The 27,658-nt window shown below is 39.9% G+C and overlaps 1 protein-coding gene across 4 annotated transcripts; it reads left to right on the top strand.

Moving 5' to 3' along the window:
- Window positions 1-118: 118 nt before the first annotated feature.
- Window positions 119-22,535, top strand: LOC147127679 (cysteine-rich secretory protein LCCL domain-containing 1-like). Of its 4 annotated transcripts, none has more exons than XM_086020910.1 (15): window positions 119-155; window positions 1,000-1,386; window positions 9,846-9,964; window positions 12,981-13,113; window positions 13,218-13,333; window positions 14,399-14,499; window positions 14,574-14,762; window positions 16,302-16,362; window positions 16,776-16,842; window positions 16,930-17,060; window positions 19,324-19,367; window positions 19,445-19,517; window positions 19,591-19,666; window positions 19,743-19,876; window positions 21,616-22,535. In XM_086020910.1, exons 2-15 carry the CDS (start codon window positions 1,111-1,113, stop codon window positions 21,665-21,667), a joined length of 1,572 nt encoding a protein of 523 aa, XP_085877036.1. In that variant the 5' UTR covers window positions 119-155; window positions 1,000-1,110; the 3' UTR covers window positions 21,668-22,535. The 4 variants fall into 4 exon arrangements, with proteins under 4 accessions (XP_085877036.1, XP_085877034.1, XP_085877037.1 ...); XM_086020908.1 differs by having other exon boundaries at window positions 130-224; XM_086020909.1 differs by having other exon boundaries at window positions 142-377.
- Window positions 22,536-27,658: the final 5,123 nt, after the last annotated feature.

Below are 27,658 nucleotides of genomic sequence, written 5' to 3'. Positions count from 1 at the left end.
CTATGTCAAACTCAGAAATAAACGTGAATAGGATGTTGGAGTTGTTGAAGGCAGATCAAAAAGTGCTGCGTCCACTTTGGCATTGGGCTGGAGGGGCGTGGCCAGAGGCAGCAGCATGACTGAGAGAGTGCTGCTGAGCGGAGGATAAAATGTTGGTAAGCGATGCTTGAGAAGGCTTTGGTGTAAAAACCTCGAAGACACAAAGGTGCGAAGTGAAGAAAAAGGCAAGCAAATTTTAGTGCGTGTGTCATTCCGAGTCTCCCCTGAGCCTTTCACGTCACTCCAACTTTAAAAGGCGGATTTAGAGCTAGCTGCTGCAAACTTTGTTTCACACTGCCAGGATTTCATTCGGTGGGCTGCAATTGAATCCAGTTAAGGTAAAATTTGAGTGACGTATTATGCAAAAAAGGTAGTCACTTTGCTCTTGGTGCATGCTCATGTTTTTCTGATGAGATTTGCTTTGTCTCATTACAAGCTTTAAAAACAGCATGCTAACTTGAAGGACAATTATCACTGACTCGATCAGCTTCTCTCACAGTTTAACTGGGGTGATAGCCTTTCTTTTTTTTAAACATAAGGAACATGCTTTTATCCAGGAAGGTCATGTCGTCTAATAATTATATTAATTAGAGCAGAGGTTCACAAAATATGGTCCCATTGAAAGTCCATGTACCAATTTTTTGGGGGTAAAATATGACAATGAATTATGATGAATGCAACAGCATTCAGCAAAAATTGTGATAGAGGTCTACTGCTGGAGTGACAAGACTGCATTTCCAACGCTAAGTGTAAAGCTACCGTTATTGCCTTTAGGATATATACTGTTGTTAGCAAGTTAAATAGCAAAGTGGTCCTTTTGTCAGCAAATGTTTGAAAATCTGCCATTACAGGACGATGGTGCTGTGCTATAAGTTCAAATGTCTTTGACATACTTGTTAGCAGCCTTAACCTTTCAGAGCGTATCAGATGTTCTAACGCAATCTGTTTTTTTTTATCTAGCCAGGTCACATAGTCCAATGCTGAGGAGTGCGTCTCCATCCTAACACCACATCCATCCCACCTGGCATTTTCTGGGGGTGCGCATCAACACTGACATAAAGAAAACAAAAAATGAGACCGGCGTCACCAAAGCCGGCAAGGAGGGTGTCCCTGCTGCTACTACTGCTGCTATCGCTCATCCAGAGGGCCGTTTCCATGGCGATGCCTCCCAACTCCACTGGCTGGCAGCAGATTCTGGACAAGTACCTGGACGAGGACGGCGACTGGTGGGAGGCCAAGCAACGGGGGCGCAGGGCCATCACTGACAGCGACGCCCAGCTCATACTGGACCTGCACAACAAACTACGAGGTCAGGTGTACCCCCAAGCGTCCAACATGGAGTACATGGTGAGTGGGATACATTAGTCATTCTCCGGAATTCTCCTTGCTTGTCAGTGTGTGTAGTTCCTCAAAAAGGTACTATGAAGCCAATTGGGGTACAAGCAGATACCAGATGGGGGCAGAGAGAGAACCCAATGTCAATAAAAGTATCGCTTTGCCGCCATCTTGTGGCATGTTGCTTCAAAGGAACACAGTGGAAGTGGGTTGAGTGGCTTCGATTTGACCCAAGTAGTGCTTTGCCGCCTTCTTGCGGGCAGTTCTAAAACTTTTTGTGGGGGTATCCATCGCAGATTTCTTTTATTTTCTGCAGGACTTGGTCCTTACAAAATGCTACGACATCCTGCACTATTATTCTCCTCATATATAATACAAGATTTTACTCCATTGTTGTTGTTTGGTAGTGAGTCTCATTGCGACTGATGCCTATAATACCGCGTAGCAGATTCCCACTGTACTATATTGAAGTAGAAACCCCAAAACTCCCTTATTGAATCGGTACTTAGCAGTGGAAAAGCAGCATGAGTGACCCCAGTCTGAACTTGAGAAGTGTACTTGTGGGGACGTTCCGCTCAGCGACCACCACCAGAACAGCTGGCACTATTCCCACTAAACACCGTTTTAATCCCTACACGTGACTTTGGTTGTTTTTTCAAAGAAAAAAAAAAAGTCCTCCATGATGCCAATAAATGCATAACTTTACTCAGGCTATCAGATATGTTTGACTATAGGCTCTTGGTCCTCATGTGTGTGCGTGTGCGTGTACTCATGCGCAACCTGCAAGATCACTTTTCACCATGCAATTAGAATCAAGAGCGCGGCACCCCGGCTTGTTTTACCAGCTGTCTCACCCCCACCGTACACACACGCAGACACACACGCGCACGCACACAAAGCACACGCCTCCTCCAAAGTCAAGTGTTCCATGCTCGGCCATCTGGAACGCTCGCAAACACGTTACATGTGTAGCTGCCGCCTGACCGCCATTGTGAATGGCCACCAACGGGACCGGGTCCCGTTAAAAATCAATACGCCGTCCAGAATGTAATGACTTTTTTATGTCTCACTTAAAGGGCTACGGAACAAAAGGCAGTATTATTCCACGGTGAAGGAAAATAAACAGTTCCTGCTGGGGGCAATTGCTGGACTATGTAATTGTATAATTGAGAGTTTGGATTTGAAGAGTGTGTGCGTGTGTGCGTGTGTGTGTACGTGAATGAATTGGGGCTTGGCAGGCTCCGTTGAAGCACACTCTTGTGGAGAAATGCTGAGCCAGCAGCCAGCAGTGCATGGTTCTTTTCTACTGTCTCCTGTTACAGTTGGCTGTTTTTTCTTTGTTTTCTTTGCTATTTTTTTCCCCCTTCTCAACATTCAGGGGCACCCAGGGGTGAATTATGGGGAGGCAACAAGAGGACGTGAGGTTAGCGGCAGAGTTGGCAAAGAATAGGTAAACAGAAACAGGTCTAAAGATGATATACACAGATTTGAGAAATTGAAAGGAGAGAGGGGTTCAAAGATTTGAAAGGCAGATGAGAAAGGCTGAATAATCAAGTGAGGTGAGCAAAAAGTGAAAAAACAAAAACAATAATAGATTCTGGGAGGAAACATAAAATCAAACTACATGCTGCAGTGTTTTTGTCAGTAAATCTCAGGAATGAAGTAGAATTTTATGCATTATTTCATCCAACTGGGATACATTGGAGTCACAATTTTATTGGTGAACATGTTCAAATTTTTGTGTTTATAACAACACTTCTTTGAGGACAGATCAAAAATGGGATCTGCTTCAACGCTTCATTTTGGTGGAATGCTGGATGAAACTAATTTACAAACTTAGCCACTTAGTAGAGTACACGCTACACTCTAGACCTGTTTACGCCAAGCGGTACAATTGTTTGCCATTTTCCAATGTTAAAATGCTATATAATAATACTATATATTGAGGCTTTTCCATGAGCAAAAGAAGGTACTCAAATGTCTTATTTGTAGTACTTGGTCAGCCATGTTTCAAGTTATGGTGCCACTTCTGGACGGCCGTTGGTGCATTTGAGGATATCCTGCTAGAAATTAATAAATAAAATCCATGCTAATGTTAGCCGACACTGTTGCTATTTCTTAGCTATTAACACCCTTGAATTATACTACACAGACTCTACTGTGATGTATTCGCACCGAGAGGTACGGTTTTTTTCTTGATTGTAGTTGATTTGTAAAGAATCTCAAAATATTGGATCCATACAGTCATCATTTTTAGTACTATTTCTTTGGGGTGCCATTTTCTTGGAATGCTTGTAAAAGGGTGCAGCTAGACAGGTCCGTTGATTGGCCGACAGATTTGTGTTGAGATAAATTATGTGCAGGCGTCGGTTTACGATGGTCATATTCAGCATTATGAGGTTCTGAACGGCGCGCGGCATAAGGATATATTATCACATGGCATATGAAGTCAGATTTATTGCTACCTGTTTTTAAAGAATATATATTTACAGCCTATGAGGTAATTTCACATTTAAAAATTGTTGTGGATTCTACTTCTTGCTTCCAGATAACGTTAGAACACTGCACTGATTATAAGCTATTGTCACACTAATTCAAAATCAGAATCAGAAAGTGAATCAGCTTTATTGGCCAAGTACGTAAAACACACAAGGAATTTGTCTCCGGTAATATGGTACAGGTGGTAGTATTGCAGTAACAAGACATATACATGCATATGACATATAAGTATAAAACGTATTTCCATTGTGCAGTATGTCACAATATCCAAATGTCACGATACGATAAAATCACGACATGAGCCTCACGATACGATAATTATCATGATATTGTGGGGAGGTTGGTGATATATAAACAGCTCACTATGCTGTATAAAAGCTCACGCTATTGTAAAAAAAGAAGCTAAGCTCCTCTTGGTGATTACCGTTGGTCTTAAACGTAGGTGGCATCAAATTAAACTGCACTAATAAACTAACCACTAGAGGGTGCTGAAACAGCACAAATGGAAAAGAACTTGGGATTTTAAACAGATTTGCTGCTATTAATATCATGACATGACGACGACGATATATTGTAGCAATTTTAATATCCTTATTGTGCAGTGGTGCCCCCAATGAGAGCTGTGCAATAATGCGGAGAGTCATAAGAGCAGAGATCAAATGATCAGTGGTGCAGCACTTACATTACTATGGCGGTTGTTCGGATGATACAGATAATCGTTGCAACATTATTAAGTCCTCGCTGGATTAACTAACGGTCACTGGAAAGACAGTGCGGCTCCTTGCCTGAGACGCCACCTAACTTTATGTACAATACATGTAATACAACTTTGCGTGTGCAATTATGCGGGAGCTCTTTAAAGTGTCTAGAGCTGTGGAATACAGATCAATGACAATTGTTCAAGTCTGTCAAGAGCTGAAGCAGCGATCACAGTGATCCATGCGGTAATAATGTCTCACAGGAGTGTGCAAAATTGGCAAACATTTGCAAAGTTCCACTATAGAATTTGAGTCAACTGTCTAGGGACTTAATGGGGAGAGGAAGAAGAGGTTTGAAGAAGCTGTTTGTTTGGCCAGGGTGTGATGTGGGTCCAGGAGAATTTTACGTGCCTTTGTCTTGGTTCCATGGGTACTATACCGTATTTTTCAAACTATAAGGCACACTTTAAATCCTTTTCGTTTCTCAAAAATCAACAGTGCGCCTTATAATCAGGTGCGCCTTATGTTTGGATTACGAATTGAAGTTGAATAACTCATTTGCTGTACTTGTTTGCAGAGGTGGGCATTTTACGAAGGTTTCTCGTTTCGTTTATCGCCATCCGTCTGCAGCTTGGGTACCCATCCGCCGTCTGTCTTTCCGCCTTATGACAAGCCGCCTATAGGTCGGTTCGTCTATCATTTTAAACGGGCTTCCGTTAGAGCGTTTCTGTCGACCAACTTCAACCTCCACCTCCGTTTCTGGTTTTCCTGTCTGTCATTATCTGTGTGGGTTGTTTCATTTTGAAAAATGACTGAAAATCTTGCCAGTGTGTCTGTACCTCTCTCCCATGTTTGCCTCGTTATTGATGCCTGGTAAATTAAGCCCTCAGGCAAAGCATACCTAAAGTAATTAAAATAAATGTCTCCATAGATTTTCTTTAAACAGACCAAATGCCAACATAAAGAATCTGAATTTAAATAAAAAACACCAGAAGTAGAAGTTAAATAATAGGTGATTCATGCATTCAAAGCCTGTTCTTCATCATGTACAGTATGACTAAAATTAAGAGTATTATGCATGGGTTGTGGCTGGTCCTGGAGCAAGACTTCTGCATTTTGTATTGTAACGCAAAGAAAATCTATCCAATTCAATTGCCCAATAGCGTACATTGCGGTTGTCGATTTGAAAGAGGTTCAGCTTGTTTCCTGACTTCCCTTTTTGGTCTGCGTTGTTGGAATGCTGTCACCGCTCAGAAAAGCTCACAGCGCCACACTACTGGAATACTTCATGTGCCTCCACTCTGCCTGCACGCTCATGCATGCAGATGCAAATCCAAACATCCCTCACACAGATCCATCCATCCGTCAGCTGTGTTTACGTCCGTTTTCGGTATTAAAGCGGAACCCAACTGACCGTCTGTGGCGATCACCTCCGAAACTGTAAGATAACATCAGTTCAAATCCCCACATTTCCTCTTCTCCGCTTTCCTGCTCACTCTCTACTTTGCCATCTCCCTCGCCCTTATCCCTGTGGCTTTGTTCCCATTCTGTCATTATACAACACAGAAGGGAAAAAAAAATTGGATAAGAAAGAGTTCACACTCTTTGCGATACAAAACTCCCAGGGACAGCCCCTGTGACTCTTTGACAATGATTTTTATCTAAAAACAACAACAATGACCCCATAAAAAAAGGGTAATCCTTATCCCTGGACAAAAGACATGTTTCCAGGCTAGTGGCGGAAGTAATTTAGCTTTAATGAAAATAATTAAAAGTTATCAAAGGCTGGTAAATTGTTCATGAATTAACATCCACAAGTCAATATTCCTTTTTGAAAAGTCTGACACAGATGGTTCCTGTGTCCATAAGAAGTCACACTAATGACACTCAAATGACCAACAGCTCAAATGGAGCATTATCCTCACCCGGCAGCAAAGGAATTGACAGAGCTGTGGTGCCAGAAAAGTGAAGAGCAGCGGGTGGCTCAAATGGAAGTCCATGGTTGATTTTTCCACTGCATGGTTTAATATGGCACGATTCTATTGTGCTCATGGCAGCGTAAAGACAAAAAACAAACACAGAGGAACAGATCAGATCTCAGATCAGATCATACCTTTTCAATGTGAGTATATTGCCTATTGGTAAACAACACACACACCAAGAATGAAAAAATCCCTTCAGTAAATGAATACTACAGTGAATATTTTTCCCCAACATGGCCGCCTACATATCCGAAAAACAAGTAAAGGAGATTCACAAAATTGTTAAAGTGGAAGTCAACTCAAACATATTTTTTTCAAGAATATGTTCTATGCAGGCCCACTAGTTGAAACACAGCATTCTGATGAATAGAGCGTTTGTGGAATATGAGTTAAGCAGCAAAATCCACCTGTTTTTGGCCATCTCAGGGGCCGTCATTTCTGTCGACTGAAAATGACATCACACAAACTCGGGGTTCAGATAACGACCAATCATAGCTCAGATTCAGAAAACAGGTGAGCCGTGATTGGCCATTGTCTGAGCTCTGAGCAGTTGTGATGTCATTTTCAGTCGACAGAAGTGACAAAATGGCTGCCCCCGGAGATGGCTAAAAACGGGTGAATTTTGTTGCTTAACTGATATTTCATATTAATCATAATGCCTTGTTTCAACTAGTGTGCCTGCATAGAACATATTCTTGAAAAAAAAAACATGTTTGGGTTGACTTCAGCTTCAATGATTTCCCCAAAATTCACATTCTATTTCACATGATCACTTCTACAACATTCCTAGGAAATCACAGTGTCCCATCACCGGCGAGCTATTTTGAGAACAGGCTCACGGGGTATACTCATGTGGATTTGATGCCCACTGGCACTACATCGGTGACCCCCATTGTAAAAGTCTCCAAACCAATGTGGCTACAAAAGACTACCCATGTGGGATTAAAATGCTATTTCCGTTGGATGCCATGAGAACGTTAAACCTCAAATGCTCTCAAACGACCTTGACAATAGACCGAGCTATGGCTTTCTTTCACTACCTATGATAATTCAAGTAAATGCCACTTGGTGTTTTGCAATTCCCAGTGGTTTCCACACTCTTTCTACTGTACATGCACAATTAATTAGGGAACAGGAAACCCAAACATGCAAAGGAAGTAGTAGACACATACCCTATGGAATCCGACCAGATAAGCAAGGAGGGGGTGAAAGTTGGTGCAAATGAAGTGTGAAGTGAAACGAACAGCTCTGTGTGCATGGCGCTGAAAGATTTAGGCGGTGCTGGCGATGAAGAGATGGGAACAATACCAAGGATTCTGTGTGTTGGTCCGCTTACCACTCGGGCTTGATTCGACACTGAATCGTGAGCTAACATTTCCAATATTGTCCCGTTAGCTCAAAGTCATAACAGGACATTGCAGGCTAGCACTGATTCGCAGCAGGGGCTAGTTCGGAACATAGATAATGTTTGCGGTGAACAAATGAGATTCATAACTGTCATATATACTGCAGAGCAATACATCAGTGTTTCAACACGGATGCTATAAAATGTAGAGGCTCATATGAGTGTTTTTTAAAAAATAATTTTTATTTAACTACTTCAAGGAAAGTCCTTTCAGTATTCAGGGTGGACCCTTAAAGCGGAAATCAAGCCAAACATATTTTTTTAAAGAATATGTTCGCAGCAGGCCCACTAGTTGAAACATGGCATTCTGATAAATATTGCATTTGTGGAATAAGAGTTAATCCACCCCTTTTTAGCCATCTCTGGGGGCGGCCATTTTGTCACGCATGTCGACTGAAAATGACATCACAACTACCCAGGGCTCAGGTAACGACCAATCACGGTTCAGCTTCAGAAAACAGGTCAGCCGTGATTGGTCGTTACCTGAGCAGTTGTGATGTCATTTTCAGTCGACAGAAGTGACAAAATGTCCTCCCCGAGAGATGGCTAAAAAGGGGTGGATTAACTCATTCACATTCTTGAAAAAAAAATGTTTGGGTTGACTTCCACTTTAAGGATTACGGTTAATTTATGGTAGCCTTAAAAAGACTATAAAAGTTAGATTTCCCCAATTTTGAAAATTTTCCTAGATGGCTTCTAGGAATGGGTATTACAATGCATTCATCTATTTTCTAACTATTTGCAATTGAAATTTGGATGGGGGAGTGCACTTTGTGGCTGCAGAGGTACTGTTGAGTCGGTCTCAAGTGTCAAAGAGCAGCATCTAAGAGACAAAATTATCACTGCACAATACTGTATGACCTCCACATTGGAAGAGGAGCTCAGAACATTCACATGGCCTATTTCCATCTCGGATCTATACATAGACTTTTTTAGTTTAGTGACAATTTGCAGGGCTTGCACACATCCTGTTTGGAGGACCAGTATAGGTTTGTGTTTCTGGCGTAATGCAGAGAACAGCAGTGTGACCCTAAGTGGGTGACAGACGATGGAAGAGGATGAAAAGGAGGAGGAGGAGGTGTTAAAAGTAGTGTATGTTTGAGACTTACAGTATTTCAGCCCTACTTTTGGATGAGATTTCAGAAAAAAAGCCAGCTTTAGCTTCAATGGCCCAACGTGTGTAACGTGGGAACTTGTGACACCTCTGCTTGGGTCACAAATTAAATGCTCATCCACACATACACACCTATGTAAAAAACGAAGTTTCTCTTCCAGAAACCGGTTAAGTGACTGAAGGTGAGAGTGGGAGGCGTGCCATTAAAATCCAGCATCACAGAAAATGTTGTACATCTGGTGTTAGCGCAACATTTTATATGGTCGAATATAGGTCAGCGTGGAGCGAGGACACTTTTAGCATTCCCAGAAAACACCCCAAATTGGAATATGAGTCACCGCTGAGTTGAAATTTCAATTTTCACAGTCAAATCTTTACCACAAACAGATGGTAGGTATTACTTAAATGTCATTTTAATGCAATATAACTGCACGTTACGAGAAAAGACAAATCAGCTGAGTAGTAATGAAAGTCCAACATATCGTTGTGAAGCATTATTAATTTCATGGTGGATGACAAACCCTTTTATGGGCTGTTTGAGCATATCCATGCAATATTTTCTGGACGGCTTGTCCACTTTAGGGTCACAAGGCAAGATGGAGCATATCCCAACAGACTTTACGTTGGGGTACACCTTGCACAGTTTTTCGTATAGGAGACGTGCTTGCTTCAACCTGTTTATTTGTCGCTCCTAGTTCAAGTTTACTGTAAAACTAACAACATACAACAAATGAGAATTTAACATTGTATATGATGTCTCCTACTTTGTTCAGGAATGGGACTCCGAGCTGGAGCGCACGGCAGAGGAGTGGGCCGAGACTTGTCTGTGGGAGCACGGTCCTGCGGGCTTACTGCCACAGATTGGACAGAATCTGGGAGCTCACTGGGGGAGGTAAATATAAAATGTCATCAATAGAAAGTCAACACTGAAGACTCTGTTGAATACAGATACTGAATAACGTAGTCAAGGAATAAATCATCAAATAAAGTCTGTTAGAATCAAATGACTGTATTGGATGGTTTTTAATAAAAAAAACAGGGGGAGACGGCCAAGTTTTAATTGGATAGGGAGGATGTTTCTGGCAATGTGTACTCTCTTTCCTCAAGGGTGGTGAAGCAAAAAAAAAAAAAAACTGTCATGGCGAGGGTGTTTGGTTTCTGCAGGACTGTCGCTCGTTGGCAGCTAACCACTCAACTCCCACGACAGAGAATCAACCGTTTTGTGTGGTGGGAACGGGCTGTGTACATTACACACAGCTGCCGTTTTTTTTTTTGCAAACAATCATCCGTTCTCCCAGAAAAAGTTAATGCAGCATTAACCTACATCTATCAACACTGTGTACATATTGTACATGCACACTTATAGCATTGGCTCAGACCCATAACAGCCATAACTCAAATATTAGGTGTTGGGCTGCCATAAACGATTATTTTGGTAGTCGACTAATCACCAACAGTAGTCGCGATTAGTCGACTAATCGGATCATATGTAAATTGCGGCGTGTCGCACCAGCAAGCAGCTGCTCTTATACAACCGTAATTAGTTTACAGCTTGATTCTTTATGTATGTACAAACTAATGAGATGATACAACATTCATTTTTTTTAAATGTAGAAGGCAGTGAAATCAGAGGAGTAAATTAGGAATAAGCACTGTGCTAAAGAAAACTAAAATAAACACTTGTATTGGTTTTAATTTAACCTTTATCCCAAACGTTTTGTCCTTCTTCACTAATAAATATGGGTAATTTAATAGTAGTAAATTGGTCTGCACAATCAATGCCACACGGAAAAAAAAAAATCTTTAACTATTAGGAGGAACATATTTAAAAAAAAATTGTTAGTACTATAACATAGTATATTGCAACAAACTTATGTGTTTTATTGTTATGTGATGCCAATGAGGGCTTGTGGCAAATATGTTGTGTTTTGTTACTTTGAGTACTGGAATTTCCCAGTTCTCAGTGAATGCATCACTCCATTCGCGAGAGATCTTTCTGCTTCGATGTCAAACACGGCATATGCACACTGTTGTGGTTGTTAAAAACGCGAGTTCGCTGACTAATGCCTCCTTAATCCATATTAGACGCTACAATATGTTAGCGTAGCAAAAAGGACATCATGTCCGTGGACATTAAACAGTGTGCTAACTACAGCTAGCTTTGAGACGCGACTGTACGTGTCAGAAATGAAATCAGCATCAGCCACAACGTGCTTCCTTTTTCGATTATCGAGAATCCCTGTCATGCTGCCATGAGAGGGAGGTTTGCATCGTAAGTATTTGTGGGTGAAATGTGCCGTAAATGTAGGTCTCTGTTGCTAATTCCAGGTAGCCATACACCCCGCGTCACTATCCATAATGCTTCCGTGTAGCTCACGAAGACCCGAATGACTGCGACTGCGCATGTGCGCCCTTGACAGGCAACCAGCCAGCGGGGAAAAGCGCGAGACGAGGCTGTTTCACGAGAAAAGCAATGCGCCAAATAAATAAGTATATAAATAAACGACTCGTCGACGACTTCACTTAATTCTCGACGATTTAGATCGTCGACGTCGTCGTGATTAGTCGACTAATCCTGGCAGCACTAAACAACAGCTTCAGTGTGGACAACGGCTACTACTACGTATAACCTGGTTGTCCCTCTTGTCAACCACCTGTATCACTTTACATGTAAATATGATGGAAATAATTTCCGCACAATTGACATAATTAATTGTGATGATTAAATAATTCATAATAATAATTATAAAAAAAATAATTATAAATAAAAATAATAATTCAAAAAAGGATGCAAACCTGATTGCTCATGCAAACAAGTGTTGGAAGCATATTTATTGTCCAGGCACACCCAGGACTGCCTGCATCTGCCTCATGGGTAAAATTGCTGCTCAGTTTATTTTGTGCATTCTGGCAGGATTACATGCAAATAGATTAATGTAGCACATGCAATGTGGTAAATCAAACTTGAGACAAATTGCAATGGCTGATTCTGTATCTTTGAATACCACATGTAAAAAGCAGGTGCAAACGGCATCCACTGTGTATAACCATGACGAGGAGGTGAGGTTAAAATGAGAGCCGAGAGGGGAGAGCTGATCTTTTCCCACATGTGTACACAATTTGGAAAAGCCGGAAACAACATTTATGGTGAAATATCCTTCTGTTCAGCAGTACAATTATGGAACTTCTGAATGATGTAAGGGCTGACTTAGAGCCGGTCACAAGAAGGTGTCATGCCATATCATTTTTCACGTTATCATTATCACCTATCATTTTCATGTGAATGCGATGTTTGTAACGCGGAAACGTCAATCAAGTAAAAATACAAAAATTGAAAAAAATTGAGTGTCTTTCACAGGACAGCGACGAAATCATACTTTAATTTATACATTTGCACCTTTTTAAAAAAAAATTCTAATAACTAATTATATAAATTTTGTTTGGTACAAAAGGAACTTACATAATTATAGTGTTTCAAAGAAATTTATTTGTCTTTATATTTTTTACATTTAAGCAGTTTCTTGTTATGTACCCAAAAAAATAAATGATCATTTGAATAATCATGATTTCAATTATTACCAAAATAATCATGATTAATATTTTTTTCATAATCAAGCAGCCCGACTGCTTATTTAAAATTCAAACGATCTTCCAAAGTCAATGTTATTCATCGCAAAAGATAACTTCAAATTGCTAGTCCCACGTTGCACTAGGCTAATAGCCAACTAAACAGACTCACTCTAAGGATATAATGAAAAAGACAGTTTATGTAAATGCATGCATTTATCTGCATTAAATATAAAGATGCGTGAATAGAGAGAAAGACAGTGCCATCTGCCAGAGCCGCTACTGAAACTAACATTTCATTTTGTAGTGGAACATTAAATGTCTGTTGTGGTTCCCTGCAGGTATCGCCCCCCCACCTTCCATGTTCAGGCCTGGTATGATGAAGTGAAAGACTACTCTTTTCCTTATCCCCAGGAGTGTAACCCCTACTGCCCATTCCGATGTTCCGGCCCAGTTTGCACGCATTACACCCAGGTGCAGCTGCAACATCTGGACCCAAACCATATTTTCAGGATATTGAAGTCTTTAGTATTATTAAAGACACTTTTTTTTTTTTTTTAATGCTCTGTGTTTTGCAGCTGGTGTGGGCCACCAGCAGTCGGATTGGCTGCGCAGTCAACTTGTGCTACAACATGAATGTGTGGGGACAGATTTGGGCCAAGGCTGTGTACCTTGTGTGCAACTATTCACCAAAGTAAGTCCACACGGTTGTTAAAGTTGTTTTTATCCTGGCAACCAAAACAAAATGCACTTTTCATAATGCACCTGACAATGCCATAAAGACATGGAGACCAAAACTACTTTTGTAGTTTAAAATTAACTGCAGTAGTGCATTTCAACTGGAGGAAATTCAGAAGACTATGGTGGGAAATAGGGCCGCTCGATTATGGAAAAAAAAAATATTAATCACAATTATTTTGGTAATAATTGAAATCATGATTATTCAAACCATCATTTATTGTTTTTGTACAAAACAAAAAAATGTTTAAACGTAAAAATGTAAAGACAAATACATTTCTTTGAAACAATATTATTATGTAAGATCCTTTTGGAGCAAACAAAATTTGTAAAATTAGTTATTATAAAATAAAGCAAAAAATGCAAATATATAAATTCAAGTATGATTTAAATGTTGGATATAACAAACGCGTTGGATATAAATGCATATTAATCTTTTTTTAATGATTATGACAGTTTTGTAATCGTGGTTTGTAATAATCGCAATTGTAATTGATTTTCGATTGATTGCACAGCCCTAGTGGAAAATATGGTCATCATTTCGTTGGGTAATGTATCCATTCTCTATAATGTCCTCTGTTGGTTAAAAGCAAATAACAGCAGTGGATCTGAATGCAGAACCAGCAAATAGTCATGGTTTTAGTCCTGCTGCCAGCAACAAGTAACCATGGCAACTATAGTTGTTGTATTCTAGTCTGCTTCCTTCCTACTCTTGCGTGCCAGTGAGCAAGGCACTGTAACTCAGCACGTGTGCAATTCGGTTCTGTGTGTGGTGGCGTGCAACACAAAAATATATGCAGAAGAGTGCCAGTTGAATTTCCCCTTGATGGATTATAATCAGTATACCAAAAAAATAAAATAAAGAAAGGTTTACCTCTGATACTGTCATCATTCAAACTGAGCTTTATTGACTTTGTCTTGGCAGGATGTCTTATCCACTCTAGCTCCACATTCGGATGTCATTATGTTCAGGAGTTGTGGCCTGTGAGTGTCAAACTGAGTTGTTATGTGACCTAAACAGGGGAAACTGGTGGGGCCATGCACCTTACAAGCACGGGGCCCCCTGTTCCGCATGTCCTCCCAGCTATGGTGGTGGATGCAAGGACAACCTCTGTTACAGAGGTGTGTGGAAGTGTGTCCCCATATTAGTTAGTCAGTCGTCAGTAGAAAACATTGATGTGATGTTTTCTTCAAAGGCCACAATACCCACCTTCCTCCAGAGGAAACAGAGGAAAATAACTTTATCGAGCCAGAAGCCGCCCGAACTCCGCAGAAGATCCGGCCCCGGGTTTCAAAGCCTGAGACTCCCAGTCTTCCTGCTGCCGCCACCAAGCTCCCCACGGATGACCTGCCGAAGAATGAAGTAGTCAACACACAGCAGATGTGTAAGCTGCCATTTGACTGTTTATTCTGGGTCTTGTTTCATTTCAGAAAAGGCTTGGGAGGCGCTCATAGTGGTGGTCAAGTATTGTTACGAAATTGGGTCAAAACCAAAGCATATTATATGAATGGTTGCTTGATTCGTGCTGAGCGAGCAGTAATAACTCAGAAGCACAAATTGGGCCTTGAGCGGAAATGTTATTCTTGTAATTAATCCAAAATAGCCTAGATGTTCCGGAGTCTTTATCTGTCATCATCCTGACTCGTCCTGACAACTCTATTTTAGCTTGATTCTTCTCAGTGTGTATTTGCTTTTGGTGAGCCCAAAGGGGTAAGAGAGAATTGCTGTGGTTTTTAAATGGCATCCTCTCAACAGCCCAAAGGAGGCCTGGGACTGAAAGGGGACTCACACACTCAAGCCACTACTGCTGACCACCCTCTTTCCTCTTTTTTTTATTGCTGCTTCTTTTAAAAAGTTAAAAAGTTTTCATTTGTCTTATTAACTCATTCACTGCCATTGACGAATTTACTTGTCTTTTCACAGTCCAGCCGATCAATCCCAGAAATTTATTTATATTTTTTTCAGATTTTTTTTTAAACGTTAGGTTAATAGAGGGTCTGAAAATGTCTGGTAGTGCATGAGTTAAAACCATCACATCAAGACAATCCGAAACTGAAACTAAGCTGAAAATTCTGTAAAGACCAAGTCAGGCCAGTAGTTGGCGAAGAAACGCTATGCGCATGCAACTTCTTGTCCTTTGGGACCTAATCCGCAAGAGTCTTTTGAATTTTCTTGGCCGGCGTACATTTTTACACATTGGACAATAAGTAGTGCAACAGCATTAGTGTCGTTTGTGGTTTAGCAAATGCTCACTTAACTGGTGACACGGTACAAGCAAAAATACAACAACAGATCAAAGTTTCCAATTTTGTTTTTTGTTGTTTGTTCCTCAGACTACCATTTTAGTTCATATGAAAACAATTAGTGTTCTGTGATTGGCTGGTTCTGGATTATATCTTATAATAGTTAAATTCAGTTAGTTTTAATGAATTCTTAAAGCAGATTTGCTTCATTTTAGTTCTTATGAATTTTAATATTAGTTTTAGGTATGGATGGAATAAACTTAAACTGGAAGTCAAGACAAGAATTTTCTTGACAAGAATATGTTCGATGCAGGCCCAGTAGTCAAAACATTACATTCTGATTAATATTGTGTTTTTGGAATATGTGTTAATCAGCAAAATCCACCCATTTATAGCCATTTCAGGGGGCGGCCATTTTGCCACTTTCTGTCGACTGAAAATGACATCACAGATGTTCAAGGCTCAGGTAAAGACCAATCAAGGCTCAGCTTCAGAAAACAAGTGAGCCGTAATTGGTTGTTACCTGAGCCCTGAGCAACTGTGATGTCATTTTCAGTCAACAGAAGTGACAAAAATACTTTTTAAAGAGAAAAGGTGCAAAATCAAGGCAGCTGAATGTTGCATGTTCGTTCTTGTAAGCGCACTGAAAATATATATATTTTTTTGCTCCCGTCTTCTAGCTCAGCTTGTGACCTGTGACACCAAGCTTCGAGATCAGTGTAAAGGAACGACGTGTAATAGGTAAGGATAAAACTATAATGGCACCAGATAAAAGCCCAAACCTCCACCAAGGCCAAAATCCTATTTGGACTAAAAAAAATCCTGTATATACAGTAACTCATATCGACATATTCTGTCATTCAGGTTCATTAACTCATTCGTTCCCAGACAATTTCAGACTCACTTTTACCCTAACGTTATAAATATAAATAAATTCCTGGGATTGAATGGCTGGACTGTGGAAAGACAACTAAATACGTCAATGGCAGTGAATGAGTTAATCACTCGTACATGAGATAAAGATACTTTATCTGGATCTACAACAAATCCTGCTAACAAAGTGACAGACTGTAACAGAGAATTAGAAGAAAGTAATAAGCACTGCTTTTGTTTGTTTGTTTGTTTGTTACATCCCCAATTCTGTTAACCCACAGATATGAATGCCCCGCAGGATGCTTAGATGCGACAGGGAAAGTAGTTGGGACAGTTTACTACGAAATGGTAAGCGGAAATTAATATTTTCTTGTACATCGTCTTAAAAATGCTAGCTATCATTCACGTTTTGTTGATGTCATCTTATTTCTGCAGCAATCCAGCGTGTGCCGGGCCGGTCTACACTACGGTGTCATTGATAATGATGGAGGATGGATGGATGTAACGAGACAGGGTAGAAAGGACTTTTTCATCAAGTCGAATAAGAACGGAGTCCAGTCGCTGGGGTGAGACCATAGCTCCAGCTCAAAGTGTTAAAAAAGACAAAAACTAGAATAGCGCTTACACACCAAAAGCCAAACTGTGTCTATTCACTCGTGATGCTTTTTCATTGGCTAAAAGCAAGTACTACCATGTACTGTAACTTATTATTTCTACTTAAAGTGGAAGTCCACTCAAACATATTTTTTTTCCAGAATATGTTCTATGCAGGCCCACTAGTTGGAATGCGGCATTCTGATTAATACAGTATTGCGTTTGTGGAATATAAGGTACGGAGCAAAATGCACCCTGTTTTAGCCATCTCAGGGGGCGGGCAATTTGTCACTTCTGTCGACTGAAGATGACATCGAAGTTGCTCAGGGCTCAGATAACGACCAATCACGGCTCACCTGTTTTCTGAAGCTGAGCCATGATTGGCCCTGAGCATCTGTGATGTCATTTTCAGTCGACAGAAGTGACAAAATGGCGGCCCCCTGAGCTAGCTAAAAACGGGTGGATTTCTCATATTCCACAAACGCAATATTAATCAGAATGCCGTGTTTAGACTAGTGGGCCTGCATAGAACATATTCTGGAAAAAAATATGTTTGGGTTGACTTGACGGGTAGATAACATTTGGAAACATAAACCACAGATGGCCGTTCACTGCTCGAGATGATTCAACATGGCAGCCGTTGATGGTAAATGGTAAATGGAGACATGACAAAAATAAACCCGCTCGCCAACGTTAGCGTACCTTTGCTCCACTTCCGTTTGCTTACTGCCCTGAAGCCATCACTTGTATAAAAAGTGTACCCTTATACATGACAGCCAAATATCAAGAAGTGTATACAGGAGACCGTCATTCTCCTACGATTTTGTTTTTTTAGCATTTCTCATTTTGACTGATTTGACTGTGATGAATGCAGCGCCGTTTTCACTGTTTCCCATGTTACTATTGTGAAGTGGAAAACAGACTGTCCCAAGATGGGCTATTTGCCGTGGTGACTCAAACTGTCAAATGAATGCTGCGATACTACACTCACTGTCTCCACTGTGCTGCAGCGGTCTGTTTTCTTTCTGCAGTTAATTTTCAAAAGAAAAATTGCCTCCTGACTGTGGTGAACAGCCACATGAGAAGAAAATATGGGAGACCATTGCTCGCCTCCATTACTTTTTGTTTGTGAGCCATTCTCGTGTCAACTGACACATTCAATGTGGCGTGCTTTTTATAATTCCCTGAAACACTATTTTGAAGTGGAAAACACACACCCCAAACAGAAGTGACTGCAGGACCAATAGAACTGAATCAATTAATTAGGAGCTACTTTTATCCATGCATGATGATTGATGGTTCTATCCATTTATCGAGCCATCGATCAGGGCTGCTCGATTACGAAAAAACTTATTAATCACGATTATTTTGGTAATAATTGAAATCACGATTATTCAAACAATCATTGATTTTTTTTTTTAGTACAAAACAAGAAAATGTTTCAAGGTAAAAAATATAAAGACAAATAAATGTATTTGAAAAACTATGTACGTAAGCTCCCTTTTGGACCAAACAAAATGTATCAAATTAGTTGTTATAAAATGTAAAAAAGGTGCATATATATAAATTCTAGTTTGATTTCCTTGTGTAAACAAACGTTGGACATAAATGCATTTTTTAACAATTGTGCCAATTTTGTAATCGTGGAGTGTAATACTGTAATTGTAATTGTAATTGAATTTCGATTAATTGCACAGCCCTACTATCTATCTATCTATCTATCTATCTATCTATCTATCTATCCATCCATCCATCCATCCATCCATCCATCCATCCATCCATCCATCCATCCATCCATCCATCCATCCATCCATCCATCCATCCATCCATCCATCCATCCATCCATCCATCCATCCATCCATCCATCCATCCAGCTCAGTATTTGTATACGAGGTCTTCTGACCTATCTTGTGGTAGCAAACATTACATTTTTGTATTATTATGAATTGTTGAAACTGACTTGGAACAGAGAATTCACGAATAATCTTGAATAATGAACCACCATGATGCGTGGCAATATCTCAAGACAAATGCGGTATTCATCTGCTCACATAAATGTCCATGACCAAAACATTTGCGGAAATTGGTTGTGCAGTTTCTGTGTGCTACTGCTCACAACAACAAACCAGAACCAACAGCGATTAAAACAACACCGCTCGCATGTGCTCCTTTATGTTTGATGGATGTATGTTGGAGTCAAGTACAAGATGTAATGTTATGTTTGTCTCTGGACAGGAAATACCAGAGTGCTAATTCATTCACAGTATCCAGAGTAACAGGTATGCTACTAGCTTACATGTTACTAGTTATGCTCCTGTTGATCTTATTGCTCAATTTTTGCTGTGTTGTGTTGCAGTTAAAGCGATCACCTGTGAGACCACAGTTGCGCAACTGTGTCCTTACCAAAGTCCTCCCAAGCACTGCCCACGGTATGACACTGCATACCAAACCCCTTCTTGTGAATAATAAGCATCTCACAGGTTTTATATGCTCCCTTGATAGGTTATACTGCCCGCGGAACTGTTTAGAAGAGAACTCGCACATATCCAGAGTAATCGGCACCAGAATATACTCTGATGTAAGTCTTTTGCTCACGGAAGCATGCACACTGTAGTTGAATAGAACCAAATCATGCGTGTTGCTTGTTCCTGTAGAAATCCAGTATCTGCCGCGCGGCGGTCCATGCCGGGGTCATCAGGAACAACGCGGGCGGTTACATTGACGTGATGCCGGCGGATAAGCGGAAACTCTACATCGCCTCCAGCCAAAATGGCGTCCTCTCAGAAAGGTATTGAATATCGGTCTTGACTAAATTTGCAATCTTTAATTCATGGCAGGTGGTGTTTTAGGACATATGGTGATATCTTAACACCTATAAAGATGGTAGAGCAATTAAAGTAGTCAATGTAGTGCCTTGAAATTAATTAAAAAGGGTTACTTGGAGAGGGAAAGGAGTCATTTGCATACTGGAGCAGAAAGTAATGGCTCTCAGGTAAAGTGAGCACTTTCTTTCCCCACTTCACTCCTTCGTGAATTTAATCTTTTCAAGATTCCGGCAGCTCATAACTTCTCATGTTGTTCCTATGGGAGAGTGATAAGCATGCCTTCTTGCTTAGAATAATTCATTTCTTGGCAATTACAGTCGAGGAAAAAATACTCGAGTGACTGTTCTGAGAAGCACTTAAAGTTTATCAAAGGAGGAAAATGTCCAAATTCAGACATCTGCTGAAGCAGTCTACTAGTATCGTGGTGTTCAAATGTTGCGGCAATAAGGTATGTAAAAAGTCACTTGCAAAGAAAAGCAGGTGAAACCAATAATCTGCCAACAACACAGATGAACCAAAGGTCTCAACAAAATTAAAACATGATCACAATCCCTAGATAGAAAAAAAAACAGTTTGTGAAAATCTTTTGCAATAATGTAAAATTATCTAATCTAATTAAATAATATACTAGGTAGGTTTGGCCTGCTGACCAGACTGTAAACAAACAAATGATGGAGCATGTTCACCGAATGGAGAGGGTGGTAAAAGTTTTACTTTGCGTTTGACATTAAAAATAAAGAGTCAATGCTAGCCAGCAAACACAATTTGCTAGAGTCTCTAAACAGAGAGTTGCAGGTAAAAAAATGTTATTATAGATATCGGAAAAAAATTGTGCTCCTGTTTGGGAATCTGCAAACAGAGAAGGTTGTTGAAACAAGGCATTCTGATTGATATTGCATTTGTGGAATAAGAGTTAATCCACCCGTTTTTAGCTAGCTCAGGGGGCGGCCATTTTGTCACTTTTGTCGACTGAAAATGACATCACAATTGCTCAGGGCTCAGTTAACGACCAATCACAGCTCACCTGTTTTCTGAAGCTGACCCATGGCGGCCATTTTGTCACTTCTGTCAACTGAAAATGCTCAGGGCTCAGATAACGACAAACACATTTTTTTCAAGAATATGTTGACATGCAGGCCCACTAGTTGAAACACGGCATTCTGATAAATATAGTGTTTGTGGAATATATGAGTTAAGCAGCAAAATCCACCCGTTTTTGGCCATCTCAGGCTTTTGTCACTTCTGTTGACTGAAAATGACATCACAACTGCTCAGGGCTCAGGTAACGACCATTCATAGCTCAGCTTCAGAAATCAGGTGAGCTGTGATTGCTCGGTACCTGAGCCCCGTAACTGTGATGTAATTTTCAGTTGACAGAATTAACAAAATCGCCGCCCGCAGTGATGGCTAAAAACGGCTGGATTTTGCTGCTTATTCCACAAACGCAATGCCATATTTCAACTAGTGGGCCTGCATAGAACATATTCTTGAAAAAAAATGTGTTTGGGTTGACTTCCACTTTAACCCTTTCAAGCACAGTGGTCACTAAAGTGGACAGCTATTTAAAAGTTGCTTTCGCCTATATTAATTCATCTAAAAAAAAAATCTTTATATTATAAGTGTACAGGTATGTGCGTCTCTGCCGTCTACATCCCACAGCCTCAACCACACTGACTCTTCTTTGTGTCTCTTTTTCATCCAGTCTTCAGAATCCTCCCGGCGGGAAGGCGTTTCGGGTGTTCGCCGTAATTTGAGTGACTCCCCCTCGCGCACATCAATAAGGGCGACGTGCCCAAACAGAGAGCACACTCTGGCTTGTGAATAGGCGCTAATCAAAGCCTGTTGTCGCAGTCAACGGATGAAATGCTTCTTGCCTTTGCTATACTGCCGGGGGTTAGAGGTTGTCTCCATGACAGCGTAAACAAACACTTGACACATACATGAGGAGAAGCTGTGTGCACACGCCCACAGCACAATTTGGTCAGCCTTTGTGGGAAATTAATATCAAGTGTAAATATATGAAAGTATGAATGGTTTGCTCAGTCTGTTTTGTGTTGTATGTATAACATTAGCTTTTTTTGATATGCTTTTCTTAACAACTATCTCTGGAATGATTTTATTTTTATGAAACCAAAAACATATCAAACATATTATTAAATAAAAAGTATATATGATATATCATTATAGTGGCACTTATACAATTTTGCTTGTCTGGCACATTTTTACTGGTGCTGTCGAAAAGGTTTGTGTCATATGTTGTACTGTGTTTTAAATGTACGAGGGGGAAAAAAAAATCTATTTTTATATGATCATGCTATTGATGATGGTGTATAAAGAATGCTGCTTTACGTTGTTATATATTTGACATTTTACAGCACTTTTCCTGCTGGCAGGAAGTATAGTCAACCTTCAGAGTGTTTTATTCAAAACTTTCACATTTGACATTATTTTTGTTTGAGTATTTGATCCACGCCCATTCCAAAAGTTAATTTGCTGTCATATCTGTCACACTGAATATGTAACAGTTTTGTATTGTGCATTACTCATAGACATACTGTACATATCTTCCCCACAGTTCGTTTTACTTGTGTTTGTCATATGCAGTATATTTCCTACCTCAGGCTATTGGGAAACATCTTTTTGCAATAAAATATTACAATTCTACAGTTAATATTTGTTATTGATTATTTATTGAGCTCGATGAGCTCAATGAAGCTCGAGCTCGATGAATGTGAACGCAATGAAACGTTATGGTTTGGGGAGGTGGGCTTAGGTTTTAGGTTATGGAGGGAAAATAGACTTAGTATGTAAAATTCCCCAAATCCTCCTGAAATTCACAATGGCTACCACATTCCTGGTTGGAGCTGAGATTCGAATCATGATCCTCATCACTGTGAGGCTGACATGCGAACCACTAGTGCTTGCAGTTTTGAAAAAAAAAAAAAAAATCCTCGGTTAACAAAAAATATTTTAGCTTTACAATTATGATTTGGTTTAAAAACATCCTACTTGTGTATTAACTCATTTACTGCCATTGACATATTTATTTGTCTTTTCACAGTCCAGCCATTCAATCCAGGGAATTTATTTATATATATTTTTTAGTGCTGTCAAACAATTAAATTTTTTCAACTAATTAATCACACAATTTTCCATAATTAATCGCGATTAATCGTATTTTTCAACTTTTTTACAAAGATTGGAACCGATATTTACTTGAGTAAAATCTTGGAATTGATATGGAAAAAATTTAAAGTAAATGTTTTCATTCAAAGATGGTTCTTTAATATGATTATTTTCCTGTAAAATAAAACAGTTGAACGATACGCCAAATACGTAAAACTAATATGGAATTTGGATTTGACTATGCAGTTATTTTGGATTCCTCCAATGAGCCATCAAGCAACGTTTTAAAGTAAAACTACGTAAAAGTCCGTCTTTGTGACAGTGACTCTCCTCTATGTTTGGCTGCAAAGTGAGCAGAGGGAAGCTGCCACAGGAAAAAAATGGAAAAACTGAATAAATTTTTTTAACGTGTTATAAAATGTAAATTAATCTCCATAGTTAACGCTTTAACTTTCACAGCCCTAATTTTTTTCAAATTGTTTCAAACGTTAGGATAGAAGAGGGTCTGAAAATGTCTGGCAGTGAATGAGTTAATCCTTACAGAAATCCTCAAAAATGATTTGGTAATCATCGATGCAGTTAATTTAAGGCAGCTGTGGCATTAATGTTGATTGGCAAATGGCCTAATACAGAGGTCCCCAACCACCAGGCTGTGGATCGGCACCGGGTCGCACAGAGAGACTAAACCAAAAATATTTGCTTGATCATCAGAGTCTAAGGCCACTTGTGCCTCTGTCAAACCTCATCTATGAAATTTGATACAGAAAAAAAGTAAACACATAAGCTTATAAAAGTGAGTTAAAAAACGTGTTTGGAGAACTTCTTTGAAACGGGGAACAGGCCAAATAATGAGACAGAAGAAAAGCCTACAACTTCAAAGAAACGAAAGCTGCAGTATCGCCCATCCTACATAAAGGTCTGCGATTTTCACGCTGCTAGCACAATTTGAATGTAGTCTCACTTCACTTCCCTCAGGAAGCTGCGGCATGCAGCTGTATGTACACGCATGCATTGTATTCAACATGGAATTAGCCAAGGCTGCTATGTTGGAATGCATGGTTTGATGTGTTGGAAAGTCGCCAAACATGAAATGCTATTGGTTTGATGTCTTATTTTGAAATGTATAATCAATGGGGCTATGTGGTGACTCGCTTGCAAATGAAGTAAAAACCGTAGCCAGTGTTCACAAGCTGTTATTTTTGCTCCTTGAACATGTCATGATCCCTTTCAATGGTGAAAATGTGCTCTAAGAGCTCATTGTCAATATGTTCTTTCACATTAGCTCCAACTCAATGGAGTAAGGTCAACTATCCTCTGGGAGTCAGTGAAGTGGTCAGCTTGGTGGGTTTTTATGGCAACTGACGGCTTTCTTCACACGTGAAACCCCCAGGTTGACCCGAAACTCCAGCATCCGTATGGATTATTCATCAAACCGTGGGGAACTGAAGCTTAGAAATCCCAGCTTCCCTCTCAAGATATGTCAGTACCATTGTCAATCCTCATTTGCTTCTCAGCAGCAATGGAGTGAAGTGACTGATCCAAGCCTAGCTTGCACCACATTCATGTCTGACGGTGTCATGATGTCCACAGACCTGCCATTGCTTGTGACTCCAGCTGTCAAATCTGAGTTACTAAATCAAACTTGCTTTTTTTCTGGTGTGCATATGGGAATTTTCCACAAATTTCTACATCCACCTGCAGCACTAACTCTCGCCAACACAAGTACATGTAATAATAATAATAAAAAAACAATGTGCGTGTCTGAGGTGAGCGTACATTCATTTACTCTCATAAAGCGACCGGAACAGCTATTAGATCATGGAGAGAAAAGGCTGTTGGAGAGGATTGATCAGCTGCCTGTGTATACATTCTCAAGATAGCCTATCAGGGCAGTGTCAATATTCCCACGAAAGTGTGGCATAAGATGGGGCCAAAGGCATCTGAAGAAAGCGAGAACATAAGAAAGAGATTAAAAACCAAGAGGGAAGGATAGAAATGCCTGAATAAAACCTAAGCTTTTAATTGTCCAATACACAGACACAATCTTGTGCAGGTAAAACAATGATGGGGTTTGTTCAACAACAATACAAATCTGTTCCATTTTACATTGATAACGTTCACGCGAGTGTTGAAATAAGAACTCTGAACAGTAAAATGTAAAAACAAAAACACACATACCTAACTATGATACTTCTGACATTGCTTTGCATTGAATTCAAGTAACTTACTGGTGTATATTCTTTCTGCCGGTTCCTGCCTTGAAAAAAAAGGCAAAGGTAGTAGTAGTAGTGATGATAATAATAATAATCATCATCATCATCATCACAATCATAATGATAATCTTCATCTTCATAATAATAATGTACTATTTGTTTTTTTTAACGTAAAGAAATAACACATCTGACACATTTCTCCCATGTTTTGATTTGGAACAGAATGTGTAATTTTCTCATTTGCATTTGTGTGCATGAAAATAAAATCTAACTACCGTAAAAGGATTTTGAGCTCTACTCTTTTTTTAATCACACTACTATCTGATCACAATTGTTCACTCTAAAACCAGTTGGGTTAAAAATAACAATAAAAAAATGGACCAATCCACTACTTGGGTCAACTTTCTGGGTTGTTTTCTGCAAAAATAACCCATAAAATGGGTAGTTTTATACAAAACAGCCCAATTTTTGGGCCCTAACACAACGCAAGAAAGTGGATCAAATTGAGCCAATTTGTGGATGAATCCATTGTTGACACATAATTGTTATTTTTAACCCAACCTATTTTAGAGTGTATATTTCGTAAAAGCAGAAGAAAATTGCACCGACTGCTCCATCTGGTTGAGCGCAGCCCCCTTTGCCCCCAAAGTCGTCACTGCCTTTCTCAACTTACTGTGTGTGACACCTGCAGCCTTTCTAGTCATTTCCCACCTCTTGGAATCCATAAAACACATGAAACGCTCGAGCTGTTAGTCGAGAATCGCTGACTCATGCGCCACGCCTCGAATAATCGCGGTGCGTCTGGGCAAGGCCGGGGAGCCATTAGATTCAAAGTGACAGAACCACGGGCCCATTAGGACTGGGAGAAGACAGATGGGATGAAAGACAAGCCCGCAGCCAGCGGTGGCTCCGCATGGTGCCACCGCTGTTTTGAGAGTGTCGCCTGAAATAAGGAAGGCCATTAATAACCTCCTCACTGTTGCTGTCTGGCGCTTCGTGCAAGGCGCATGGCAGCAGACTGTGTGAAAGAGACCTGAGGAGAAACACTTTGTATGTGCTTTGGCATTTGTGCACACTGTATACTTGTGCAAGGGTTGTATATTTGCCTTTAATTGGCTTGAAAGGCTCTCTTTTCACATACACACGTGTTTGTTTTTGTGCTATGTCTGTGCCACGGTGGTTGGATGGGAATAAGATAGTAGCGATGCATTCAGGGAACACCTCTGTGAGAAGTTATGGTTGCCAGTGGTAATGACTGTTTTCATTCTTGTCAAACCTTTACTTTGGCTTATGAACAAAACATAAACTTTGACAGGGAGGTTTTTTTTTTGTTTTTTTTTCTTTTTTGCACCTCATGATCCAGAAATATGACATGCACATAGCCACACTGTGAAAGTGTTTACCCAAAGATGAAGTGGGCACTTTGGTAAAGAGGGGGGGAGAAGAAGAAGAAGAAAAAGAGCATTTTTCCTGAGTGGCAAGGTGAGTCATATAATTAATAACTTATTTCAGGCTTACATGCTTTTAAAGAAAACCTCAGCCAAATCTTAGACATTCAATTTATATTAGCTACCCATGCCCAACGGGACAGACCCACCCAAAATGACAGCATGCATTTACAGTAAATTACAACTTGAGTCTGTTAATTCAAATTTAAGATCAAGTACTTGAAATGTGTCTATCAAAGAACAAAACATATATAATAAGCAGTATGACCGGTGCATTCTAATCTTGCTTTTGCCATGGATCATTTAAGCTATTTTACAATAACTTGAAATCTGTGTTAATATAGAGCATTATAGATGATGCCAACAATTTGAACAAACAACACCATCTGTCTCCCAGTTGAAAGCATAATATCATTTAATTGAAGAAAAAAGTTCATTTGTGCAGAATACAATATAAAAATTCTACAAAGTACAGCACATGAATAATGTTCACTTTTGATTGACACCGTAATTAAAGTATTTATCAGTGGGTTTATTATTGTGGTTGTATTTTGCAAAGTGTGCAACTATCATTCTGAACAAACATGATCAGCAAGATCAGTTCTGCTTTTAGGCGGATCGAGATGCTTTTAATGATCAAAATGGACATTAATTTGGACCAGATATGTGCCCTATTCAAATTAAGAGGATTCAGAAAAATACATGTAAACACAATGGCCTACTATGGGATTCAAGGACCATTTTCAGTAATGCTAGTCGGAATAGTCACAACAGTTCATAATACAATAAGATGCTTGCTGATGAAGAAGAAGTCGACCCCAAAATTGTCTTTATAATATTATGTTTTATGCCGCCTCACTAGTCCAAACACGACATTCTGATTAATATTGCATTTGTGGAATATGAGTTAAGCAGCAGAATCCACCCATTTTTAGCCATCTCTGGAGGCGGCCATTTT

The sequence above is a fragment of the Filicampus tigris genome, chromosome 21, assembly GCF_054856515.1.
Source record: "Filicampus tigris isolate MCC_2025a chromosome 21, RoL_Ftig_1.0, whole genome shotgun sequence".
Lineage (NCBI taxonomy): Eukaryota > Metazoa > Chordata > Actinopteri > Syngnathiformes > Syngnathidae > Filicampus > Filicampus tigris.
This window is presented reverse-complemented; position numbering and strand designations above follow the sequence as displayed.